Raw genomic sequence first — 13,447 nt, 5'->3', positions numbered from 1 at the left:
CAGTAGTTGAATCAACCGATAACTGAGATTCTGTCAGAAAAAGTACATGGGGTTTGGCAGACTGCAAGTGGAAATGGACATCGTTGAGATTAGAATTGAGACCACGTATATTTGTGAAATGAATTAGGAAGTGCTTGGGAGGTTTACATCTTTTCGCAGATGAGCTTGCTCTATTAGTTTGACAATTCATGGTGTATTCAATTGTAAGAAAAGTGGGTGGACATGCTGTATGAAGTAATGAAATTTTCGGATATGGTGTATACGTGGTAAGAATATACCGAGATCCTTGACATAATGTGGCCTCGACAATGCTTCCCGCATACACACTACTTGGACTCCCTCCAGTCAATATCTGGCAGAGTAGAGGTAGCAAGATTATACAGTAGCTGATCCGGAAGCCTCCTAGAGAGTTACCAATAGGTTCGGTCCGGTGTACTAACTAGCAGCCGGCCTGCGAACACTGTTTTAGAGCTGTACCCTCGAAATGTAAGGAATATTGGATCTCGCCACGATGGTCATCATATCCTAGAAAGTCATCAATTATACTGCATGATGGAAGAGATAGCGAAGGGTCGACCAGAACTTAGCTCTACAGACTAAACATGGGTTCCACCACTTCAAGCCTCCAATAAGCAAAGTGATGGTATTTCACCGGTTGATGAGAGTAATCTACCACCTAGTACTGCCTGGTAACATAGAGGGGCTGCATTCCTCCATGTGGTGGTTGGTTCAACCACCAACATGGAGGAATGCCGTGAGGAAAACTGGACGTTCATGTTCCATGCAACATGAACATCCAGTTTCATTTAATGTCTGGATCCATGCTGAACACCATTTTTGCCAACATTTGAACATATACTATCATCTTCCCCCTCACCCCATATATAGTGCAAGGAAGTTACAGGTTTTTGCTGCACTGGTCAAAAAAAAAAAAAAAAAAAGAAAGTAAATAAGAAAATACACAAATTATACATCCCCCTCCCATGTAGGTAACTAATCGGCTGAACTTTGAACTGTCAGCCTCAACTACCTGTAGAGGCAACTTGTACCAGTAATCAACAAATGAATAGCTAAAAGAAAGCTTTCTACAATCTAGTCTAAACCTCTTCCCCTGTAATTCGAATTTATGGCCCGTAGTTCTAGAATTCTTTATAAGATTGAAAATTTTGGCTTCATTCATTTTGTTAAGCTCCCCCCCCCCAGAGCCTTTACACTTCAATCAAGTCCCCTCTAATGTAGCTCGTTACCAAACTCTGCAGCCCACATAATCGGTCTTTCCTTATACAGTAATTTTTTTACTAATCTCACCATTTAAGACATTGCCTGTCTTTGTCCCCTTTCAAGGAGCTCAACATCTTTTTTAGATGAGGTCTCCATATTTGGACATAGTATTCTAAGTGGTCTTGTCTTACGATTGCCGTATACAGTGGGATTATGATGTCCCTATCTCTATAGGCTATTGTTTGATAAATCATCAACAGGACACCATGGGCTTTCCTGGTCACAGAATTTCATATCTGCTTTTATCATAACTCCTAGATCCCTTTCTTACTGTACTGTTTTTAATTCAACCTGACCCAGTTATCAGTTATTTTGGCGTTGCTATTCACCAAGAATAAGACCCTTCATTGTATTGCGCTGAAGCATAGCTGCCACTTTGTCTGACCATTCTTGAAGCCTGTTCAAGTCATTCTGAAGGAGTGCTGCTTGGCACTGATCATTAACAACTCTTCCAATCTTTACATAATCTGTAAACTTTCACATCATGCCCTCTAATGTAGTTTATGATACTGTAGTGTATCATAAATTACACAGAAAGATGTCCAAGAACTGATGGTTGGGGGCCCCACTTCTGACGTTACACCAATCACAACCCTCTGCCTTTTGTCCTGCAGCACGCTGCAATCCACCTCAGAATCTTTCCAGTAATCCCAATATATTCCAGCTTATACAATAACCTCTCATGAGGAAATGAGTTAAATTCCTGCTAAAATCCATATAAACTATGTCGAAACTGTTCCCTACATCTGGCTCATGAGCAACTGTGTCAAAACAGCTTACCACTTTAGTTAAACATGAATTTCCCTTAACAAAACCATGTATGTCATTCTTAATGCCATTTTTATCAAATGTCACTGGATTACATTTGTCATTGCCTCAACAAATTTCCTCTAACACTGAAGTTAGGCTAACTGGTCTGTAGTTACCAACTTGACTCTTAGAACTGCCTTTATGTATTGGCAATATGTTGGCACTTCTCTACTCAAAATGGATATGTTCAGAGTCCAATAAGGCCCTCATAATCAACTTAAATGGTTTAATGCACTCGCTTGTTGCCTCCCTCAAAATTACTGGGTATATACCATAAATTCCAGGAGCCCTACTTTAATTTAGGCTTGAAAATTTTTCTAATAAATAATCTTCTGAAATTTAAATATTGCAAATTTCATGCTTTCCAGCTTTATTCACATGGCCTCCCCTCACTATGAAGGGTCTTTCATCAGCAAAGATCAATGCAAAGTAGTAATTCAATTCATTAGTAGCATTAGCTGGGCTGTAGTAGTAGTAGTAGTAGTAGTAGTGGCACATGATGCAAGAAAGCAAGTGTAGGAGCTTATGCAGCATCAGCCAAAAAAAAAAAAAAAAATCACACCATTCCCTCCAAATGCCTGTCCAGTTCCTCCTTAAATTTATTTAACCTATCAACTTCCACAACGACAGATGGAAGTTTGTTCCAGCAATTAACCACCCGCTGGCTAAAGGCAAATTTCCGCACATCTATTCTACATCTGTCCTTTCTTAATTTGAACTTATGTCCCCGTAGGTTGGTAATCTGAACAAGTGGAAGGATCCCATCAGAATTCAGCGTGCTCAACCCATTCAAGGCCTTATAGACCTCAATCAGATCACCGCGCAGGTGCCTAGTCTCCAGCCACTGCAATTTGCAGAACTTAAGCCTCTCTTGGTAAGAGAATCCCTTCATTCCCCTCACCAATCGTGTTGCTCTTCTCTGTACACGCTCAAGCAAATCTACATCCTTCCTAAAATGAGGCCTCCAGACCTGTACGCAGTACTCAAGGCGTGGCCTGACCATTGCCTTATACAGAGGGACAATCACCTCCTTTTCCCTGCTAGCAAAATTCCTATATATCATTGACAAAACCCCATGACCCGCCATAGCAGCCTGTCTGCACTGCTCAGAAAACTTCATATCTGACTGCACAATTACTCCCAGGTCTTTTTCATTTTCTACCACCTTAAGTGTAGTACCACACAGTTCGTACGTTTCTCTGGGGTTACTTCTACCCATATGCAGTACTTTGCATTTGTCAAGGTTGAACTTCAGTTGCCACTTCTTAGCCCATCTGCCCAAATTATCTAGATCCTGTTGCAGTAGCACACTGCCATTACTGTCATTAACAACCCTGCCAACCTTTGTGTCATCTGCAAACTTCGACATTAAGCCTGATATACCTTCATCAATATCATTGATAAATACACAAAACAACAGTGGACCCAACACCGAACCCTGTGGGACTCCACTAATAACATTAGTCCACGAAGAGCAGCACTCATTGATTACCACCCTCTGTCTTCTCCCACTTAACCATCCTTTTATCCATTGTAGCAACTTACCCTTAATACCATTCTGCTTCAATTTGTACAGTAGTCTTCCATGCGCAACAGTGTCAACAGCTTTCCTGAAATCCAAGTATATGATATCAAAATTATTTTTTGCATCCAGTTCCTTTGTGACCACATCATAATAACCAATCAAATTTGTCAGACAAGACTTTCCCTTAACAAACCCATGCTGTGTTTGAATTATTGCTGCAGTCTTGTCTAGATGATCCTGCAATGCATCTTTAACCAGCGACTCCATTATTTTACCCGGAACAGAAGTTAAACTAACTGGTCTGTAATTACTCGTGTCACCCTTCGATCCACCTTTGTGAATTGGTGACATATTTGCACATCTCCAGTCCGTGGGAACCTCCCCTGAGTCCAAGGATGCTCTTATAATTATGGCTAAGGGTTTGCTTAGTTGCTTTGCCGCCTCCTTTAAAATAACTGGATAGATCCCATCCACCCCCAGGTGCCTTTCTTATGTTTAACTTCAACAATTTCTCCTCCACTTTGCTCTCAGTTATTACAAAATCATTAAGCACACTGCTACAATTTGATAACCTTCTTCCATTTTCAAATTGTAATAATTCCTCACGTGTGAATGTAGATGCAAAATACTCATTCAGTTTGTTTGCTATCTGAGCAGGATCATCAACAGTCGAACCATCGATGTCAAGTGGACCAATCATATTCATCCCCTTCCTTTTAGAGTTTATATAAGTAAAGAAATCCTTGCTGTTTTTCTTAGCATCTTTTGCCAAGGATTTCTCGTAATCTGCCTTCGCCTGCCTAACCTCCTTTGTGACCTGATTACAGACTAGCTTATATCTGCCACAGGCTTCTGCGTCACCTGATAATTTATATGCATCCCATGCATTTTTCTTCTCTGTCACGAGTCTCATTAGTTCATTTGATAACCATTTAGGCCTAAACCTTGAACGATATTTCTTAATCGGTATATAAAGTCTAGTAGCTTCCACGATTAATTCTTTGAATGCTTCCCACTTAGAATTTACTGTTTGTAACATCGTCAGTTGATCCCACTGTACAGAATTTAAAAACTGTCTGAGACCACTGTACTCCCCTTTACGGAAGCAAAAACCCTTTCCTTTACCCCTGACGGTAGTTACCTCTTTGAGTAAATCCCACTTCAGCACACTGTGATCACTGCCACCTAGTGGTTCCTTTATCTGCAAATTCTTAATACACGAATGATCACTGCTGATAACCAGATCAAGAGTGTTACTTTCTCTGGTTGCCTCTCGAACATGCTGCTGCAGAAAACAATCATCCAATAAATCCACAAAAGTCTGACTAGTGTGTGAGTGACCAACCCACAAGTTCCAGTCAATATCTGGGAAGTTAAAATCCCCCATTATAAGACATTCTGATTTACTGGCCCACTCTATTTCTCTGTACAATTGTTCATTGTACTCATTCAAGTCATTAGGCCTATAACACACTCCTACTCTTATTTTTCCTTTCGCAGTGCTTATCTCACACCAAACTGACTCAACAGAGCACTGTTCATCTATATTAACTGGGTGCACTTCTTTTGATTTTATGTTTTTCTTAATTAACAGCATAACACCCCCTCCCTTTCTGTCCTGTCTATCCTTTCTGTACACATTGTACTCCCCAAATTCCAGTTCTGCATTCCTTATATCTTTGTGACACCACGTCTCTGCTATCCCAACAATATCCGCCTTTAATGTCTTGACCAACACTTCAAATTCATCAAATTTATTTACTATACTTCTAGCATTGGTACACATGCAAGCATACATGCTCCTATGCCTATTCCTTGTTACCCTAACACATCCCATATACCCAACTATTCCATGATGACTGCCATCCGTCCCTGAATCCCCCAACACCCCTCGCTCCAGGTCACTTCTTATTCTAATAGAAGTTGTGCAAGAATCACCTTCACCTCTGCCTGCGGTTACTGTTAAACTATTAGTCTTTGTATCCCCCCAAACTAGCAGTTTTCCGACCCACCTAACACTGCCTCGATAGCATCAGCAAATATTCTTGCACCCTTTCTATTTAAGTGTATCCCATCCCTGTAGAAGCAATCTCTCCTGTTAACAAGTACAGTCCAGGCTGAAAAAAATTCTACCCCTTGAGCCTTGCACAATCTTTCCAGGGCCGAATTGATCGACAAGGCTCTCATCATGTACTCCCTCCTATCGTGTCTGGGCAGAATTGCAGACACTTTCAAATTCAACCCTATTTCACGGCTTTTTTTCAACAGTGACCTGTACTTGTTGAGTAATTCCGCCGGTCTCCTACTCTTAATATCATTAGTGCCAACGTGTACAACTATATCACCTTTTGTGCCCTTAGAGGGCGCTGAATCTCTTTAAAAGTTACAGCTGTCAGTTACAGGCTCCGCAAAAACGATAAGTGTTTGCCTTTTATTTACATGATTGTTATTTTTATATTGTACTTAATACGTAGTCATATAGTTATAGTTACGCTGGTTATTTTTTATTTTTAATTTAGATAAAGAGTTTTTGTGGATTTTACTTACAATAGGTAAAACCGTTATTTCGTTCCATTTTTGTAGCCATTGTTTTTGGATATAGTGGTAGGGAATTCAAATTTTTTTAATTGAGGTAGCTAGGTAGCTCTAACGCATAATTATATAGTAATACGCTTCACTGTTTCTATTTAATAGTTTCTATTCAAATACTATTGACATTTAATTTATTGATTTTATTAATTTAAACTACCATGCCCCAGACTAGAGCAGCAAAGCAACGGGCACAAAGTGGCAGGAGTGCTGTCACTCGGGGGAGAACTGAGGGGGGGCAATTCTCCAACGCATCACAGCCTAAAAAAATGTGCAACTTGTGAAATGTTTGCCGAACTCTCTGGAACGGAACATGATATTGCCATGGGGGATGTCTTTGTGTGTGCGCGATGTAAGGAGTGTAAGGAAATCAGGCAACAACTCAACGTTGTTATGGGCCTATATGAGAGTTTGAAGGACAGGGTGGATGCCCTCGAAAGATCTAAATTGAGGGGCCCATCAGGCTCTCAGCTGCCCACATCAACGCCAGAGCTTGCACTTGGTCATCACGCAACACAGCGGCAACCCCTAAAGCAGAATGCGCTGGTCCCACAGGAACTAGTAGTTGTTGGTGACTCTATTGTCAGGGAAACGGGGAACATCCTTTGTAAAAAGGATAGATGGAACAGGACCAGGGTATGTCTGCCAGGGGCAAAGGTTGATGACGTTGTAGAGCGAATATCATCTTTTCTGTCTAAGACTTTCTCACACCCCGTGCACAAGGGTCTGATCTGACTTGTTTTCTTCTTCTTTATATTTTTATACATGAAAATTTTCTTATCCCCATTCCTTGCTCCCTTAGCCAGTGCTTTCTCATACTCAGCCTTGGCCTCCTTAACCTTATCTGATTAATTTTCTTCTTTGTATTCATATACATGAAATACTCCTTGTCCAGTTGCAACATGCATTCACATTTCAGTAGAACAATGCCACCTGCCATTAACTGCAAAATATGATTATCTAATTTGAAAATAACAAAATGCTATCAGTGGAATGGTTGGGCCAGAGTCTTAATCTTAACTTCAATGAGCATCTGTTGTGGGATGAATGGAAAAGCACACACACACGAAGACTGATGAGGTTAACTTCTCTGTGTTGGCCTCCACTATGTCAGGATATCTTCACTAAGAGATATCCTAATTACTAAATATTTCCCTAAAACTTGCCAAAAATATGTAAAGTTTGCAGCATAGAGAATCTGCTGTATAGAAAGAAGAAGAAGAAGAAAAAACACTATTGTACAGTCGGTCCTCGTATAACACGTGTTTGCGTTACACGAATTCGATCATACACGATTTATAAATAGGGGAACGTTATCTTATATAACACGAACCGAATTCGCTTATACACGATTCGCCTTTGTGTTTACAAGAAATGGCAGTCGAATGCGGAATCACCCCAACTGAACGCAACACGATAGGAATGAAGAAGATTCTGAAAATGTATTTATGTGTTTTATATCAGTGAAGGGGAAACACATTTCACCATAATAACGTAAATACCAACACAATTCCAGCTATCAGTATAATCGCAAATGCAATTAGATGGAGTTTACTACCAGTTTATAACAGATTCCACTAGCAGAAACAAAACTGGAAATTGTTTTTATTGTTTTATGGTAGTAACCCCCAGAAATGTGCTTTAGTAAAATGTGGGGTGTTAATAGTGTATCTCGGCCTTTACTGTGTTGTTTATTCAGTTGCTACCCGCGCGCAGCTTTGTTTATGTGTATCAAGGGTGCCTCCTCATTTTGTAATTGTGCTTTATTCCCTAAAAATTAGTAAAATACTTAAAAGGTGTGAAAAGGAAGTGTCCTGGTGAAGACACTGCAGATTCAGAGAAAAAAAAAAAAAAAGCAATATCGATAAACAAAGGCAGACTGGGTCAAAAATTCTTACCCAGGAAAATTTATAGTGGCCTCATACTATGGTTTATGGCCAAAATCACACCGGCCTCTGGCCCACCGGGATTTCCCGGGTAAGGCTTATGGCCAGTCCGCTTCTGTCAACAGAGAAAAATATGAAATTGTGAAACGCTTTGAGCGAAATGAAAGACCATCTGATATTGCACGTGCTACAGACCTAAATGAGGCAATGCCGAGAATTACAAAGAATGCGGAGAAAATAAAAACAACTTTCATAGCGGGAACAACTCAAAGTGTAATTAAAATCCATTAGATTAAGACACAAAGAATTGGAAGAGATGGAACGCCTGTCATCTCTTTGGATAGAAAATCAAACAAAAAGCAAGTTTGCTTACGATAGAAGCAAAAGCATTAGCAATATTTTATTACGACTTACGTATTATAATTTATACTTACGTATTATAAAATACGTAAGTATTTTATTACGACTATTTTATTTAATATAATACATTTTTTACGAATAAAATACGTATTTTATTCGTAAAAATACTTTTTTAGTATTAAAAAATACTAAAAATACTTTATTATAATATAATATTATTTTTATTACGTATTTTAATCGTTATAAAATACGTAAGTATTTTATAACGATTAAAATTACCCGATTATTTATTATTGTGTTTGGTAATGTTTTGGTTCCAAATGTGTGTTCAATCTTGGGTGGTCGGCACATAACCCTACTTTTCCCATAGGGCCTGTTTTTTATATTGCACGATTTTGCATTGCACGAGGATTTCTAGGAACGCAACTATCGTGCTATACGAGGACAGACTGTATTTCAGTTCTTATGACATCCCTATTTCTACAGGCTATTTCACTTTTTCCATAGATATTGATTCAGCTGAGATCTGAATTTCCCAAATCTGGGCATCAACTTACTCCAGTAATTCACAACTCACTGGCTAAAAGAAGTAATATGATGAACCCACGTATTGAACTTACTTCTCCATTTCATTTAATAAGAATATCGGATTTGGTCATGTGCAGTAAGGTTGAGGGGACTATCTTGCATGAGTAAGCAGTAAAAGTCTCATTTATATTCCAGATTAAAATAAAATTGAATTGTGAAAATATGAACATTAAAACAAAAAAAAAAAAAAAAAAAAAAAAAAAGAGAGAGAGAGAGAGAGAAAGAGACATCTTTTAATTGTGCACATTGAGTAACACATTTTCTTTTTTTGTAGCAGAAAGCAAATAAACAAGTAATATTTAAAGTTTGCTAACAGGTGATGACTTGTTTTATTTATTTAGTCTTCAAGTCATTGATGTTTTGTAAATTGGCTCTAAACAGAAGTTAAAATGAAAACATTTTTACTGACAAGTATATAGCATGCCTATTCAAGTAAATAATAAAAGAACCACCCAATTAAAATAAACATTTTCATTCATTAATCTATTTAATCTTTGCAACTCACCTCTTAGTCTCAGGGTTACTTCATCAGGAGAATCACTATCATCATCCTTTTGTGATGGCTCGCAACTTGATGGTCTATCATTTTGATATGGAACTACAAAAGCTATTTCAGATGAAGCATCTGACCAATAAAGTACCTGGTGGTCACCATTATATAAACAGCCTCCATGATCAGTTGGAAGTTCTGTTATTTGCATATTGAAAAAAAAAAAAAAAAAAAAACTGTTGATGAAATAAATCAACAAGGTAAGACACAAACAGGCAGAAGCAGCCCATAAACACATATCGGTTATTTTTTTCATTTCATTTTATACTGTGAGGCAAATGAGACATTTTACATATATTTTTAGCAATGTAGTTAAAGAATTATGTGTGTGATTTGTCTGAGGTAGTAGTTGACAGCAAATACTAATAATAATTAGTTAATGTTGGGGTTATATACCTGGAAAATATTTTACATGATAAAATTTTAGCTAACTGGAAATTTCTATTGGATTTAACTAAAATGGATATTATCTATTCTGGTAGTCCAATTACACCATATACAGTAAAAGTACGAAAATCCAGACTGCTCGGGGACTGGGTCGATTCGGATTCTCAGGCAGTACTTCTAAGATAAAGTGCCAGGTAAATTCTGGCACTTTATTCTTTAGCAAATAAAGCATGCTTCCTTTATTGAAATGAGCAGTTTAAAAAAAAACATAAAGTGAACACCTGACAAAGATATAAAACAAAAATTTCACCACAAAAAAAAAAAAAAAAAAAAGCATGTAATGCTTGAAATTGTGTTTAAAAATGAACAATGTAAAAGAAAAATACAGTATATAAATGAAAGCAGAAGATACATATTTTATATAAATTAATTATTTGTTTTAAGTTTGTTAACAAAACATTTTCATACAAAAATACAAAGTTCGAAAAACAAACAAAACTAATATTTATCTGTTTTTTTTCCACGATTTCTGTTGCATTTGTTGCACTCCTTGTGGATGGAACACTTGCAGTTTCTACTCTATCTGTTGCACTGCTTGATGCTTCTATTGTTTTCTTTAAATACTTTCATATATCATCTTGTTTACGACTTTGTAATTTCTTTGTGATAAACTTATTATGCACCATGTGCACATGCATGATGTCTTGAAGGCTGAAGCTATGATTCCGTTCCATAAATTTAATAACCGTTTCAATAGTAGCCCAAGATATTTTTTATTTTTCAACTCTGTCATTATATGGTAAATGGAAAGAGTAGGACAAAAATTATAGCATTGCCATGGTTTGATTGCTCATTTCAAAATGGCAACCGTGAGCTTGCTTGTTGTTGCTGGATATCTGTGGCGCTCACACACAAAAATCCACTAAATTTAAAAAGTTTGTGAATTTTTGAAAGTCCAGATTCTCAGACTTTTACTGTACAAAACTTTAGCAAATTTTTACTATTTTACTTTATTACTATACCACAAGAATAAACAGAATTTATTTATCTGTTAATGAGCAAAACTAATACTAAATTAGAGAAAGTAAATGTAGATATAATTTGTGAGAAATGTAAATATTTAGTAATTTACATTTCTCATATTAATCCCCATGAAAACAGTATATTACACGAACAAACTTATATGGAATATAAATTTATTTGTCTAACTGAACTTAGTCTGAACTTTGATGTGAAGAAGCATCATTCTACAGATTTCTAATGTAATGGATTTGTAAATGAGTTTTTTTCATGGAGATTAACTGAATATTAACTTGTTTGAGCTGTTTTTTTTCTGTGAAGTGCTGTTCAGGCTGGTGCTGTCTTTTAATTGACTCTTGATGTGGCTCCCAATGTCCTCAACTCTTCTAACAGTTGTTCTCACCAAAAGACTGACAGATCGAAACAAATCCATTTTCTCTGGACACATTTCTTCAGCTGCCACAAGCAAACATGATTTAATTAATTCACCATCGGTAAATGGTTTCCCTTTCTTGGCTAATAAATGAGCTATTCATAAGTTTACTTTAGTTACTGCTTCATTATAATTTTTTATTTTAATGAATAAATTGAGTTGTGATGATGCATTACGTTTTAAACTTTCCAATTTTAGCTTCAGTTGATTTTCTGTGAGTTTTGAATATTGTGCCGCGTGCTTACTTTGGTAATTGTTTGGTTTGTTGGTTTGGTTTTTTTTTTTTAGGAGCATTAGCAACTAAGGCCATATTGCTCCGGGAATATGCGGTGGTCATTCCCTTGACCTTTCCGCATCCTCCGTTTTTGGTGGTGACGGGCTCAAACCCCGGTCTAATCAAGAAGCGTGTGCTACGCACTGCTGCTCCTTCCCACCTGGCTACGGAGGCGCCTTACTTTGGTAATGATGACATATATTGTACTCTTTTCGCACAGCTATTGTGTCATTAAATAATAAACATGATACTTTGTCATTTATTTCTATGACAAAATAATTTACATTCCATTCAGCTTTAAAAGCAGGACATTCGAAGGCCACTTTTCTCTTCATATTTGGTCTTGAGGGTGACATGGAAACGGTGGGTAATAAATAAAAGGAAAAAAAAAAAAAAAAAGATCGCAGAGTGCCGTGACAGACAATACCACGTGGGCCGCTAAAGTAAAACTGAGAGAAATGCTGGCAACACTTGTTCTATGGTAGACCACAGAATGCGAATATGTGACACCAGTAGCGTCACGCACGGTCATTATTCTCAACTCGATTATTGACGATTGCAGTGCGTAATTTGATTTATTTTTAATTTTTTTCATGTAAAAAAACAATATTAAGCCGCAGGCCGGATTAAGGGGGGGGGGGATTTGGCCCACAGGCCGTAGTTTGCCGACCCCTGATTTAAAGGATAACAAAGGCAACCCAGGATGCTGAAAGGTAATGTTTGTTTAATTCTCATTTTTACCTTGTTTTTATCTTATTTCATCACCTCAAAAAGTTTTTATGTAAATATAAAATTTTATTTTTACCATTATTTATCCTTTCACATTTTCATTTTTGCTGGCAGGAGATACCGTATTTCCCCATGTATAAGACACCTTTCTTCGAAAAATTTGGGGTCTAAAAACTGGGTGCGTCTTATACAGTGGTTGTAGATTTTTTTACTTGCATTTCGCACTTGTTGTCTTTGCGTTCATTGTTTCGTACTTGTGATTGATATATTAGGTTACATTTTGGCTCAAAAAAGATTTTCGTACAGTGCTGAATTCAAGTTAAAAGTGATCCAGTTTGCAAAAGTGAATGGAAATCGTGCTGCTGAATGTAAGTTTGGTCCTCCTCCAACTGAGAAAACAATCTGATACTGGCTACGGGAAAAAGAAACCCTACTGAAAACGCCACGGCAGAAGAAGGCCATGAGAGGCAAGTCAGCAAAATGGCCTGATTTAGAGAGGGAATTGAAGATATGGATTGAAGAGCAAAGGGCAATTGGAATTCCTGTGTCCACAAAGATGGTTCAGCATGAGGCAAGAATTGCTGATGAAAAAGAAGTTACTGATTTCAATTGTGAGGACACAATTGTTGCTTCAGGTTCATGAAACGGAATGGACTAAGCATGCGTACACGCACCAGACTTACCCAAAAGATGCCTGAAAGCTATGAGCAGAAGGTCCTTGAATTTTATCATTTTGTCATTCAATGTCAGAAGACACATCAGTTTGAGTTGGGACAGATTGCAAATATGGACGAAGTGCCCCTTCAATTTGATGTCCCAAGTAACAGAACTGTTGATAAGAAAGGGTGAAAACTGTAACTGTGAAGACAAGTGGACATGAAAAGAGCCATTATATAGTTGTTCTAGCTTGTGCCGACGGAACCAAGCTGCCTCCTATGCTGATTTTCAAACGCAAAACAATGCCAAAAGAAGACATTCCTCGAGGAGTGATTGTCCACGTTCATGACAAGGGTTG

The 13,447-nt window shown here is 37.7% G+C and overlaps 1 protein-coding gene across 1 annotated transcript in view; it reads right to left on the bottom strand.

Moving 5' to 3' along the window:
* Nucleotides 1–13,447, bottom strand: part of LOC150088630 (ral GTPase-activating protein subunit beta) — a 522,786-nt gene that overhangs the window by 78,875 nt on the left and 430,464 nt on the right. Inside the window, exon 25 of the mRNA XM_090369596.1 lies at nt 9,545–9,727. Within this exon, the coding sequence (XP_090225722.1) occupies nt 9,545–9,727 (183 nt within the window). The remainder of the gene's footprint in view (nt 1–9,544; nt 9,728–13,447) is intronic.

Source organism: Mastigoproctus giganteus, chromosome 3 (genome assembly GCF_048544385.1).
Source record: "Mastigoproctus giganteus isolate SK-2022 chromosome 3, ASM4854438v1, whole genome shotgun sequence".
Taxonomy (NCBI): Eukaryota; Metazoa; Arthropoda; class Arachnida; order Uropygi; family Thelyphonidae; genus Mastigoproctus; species Mastigoproctus giganteus.
Note: the sequence above shows the minus strand (reverse complement) of the source record. Positions and strands in the feature narration are given on the sequence as shown.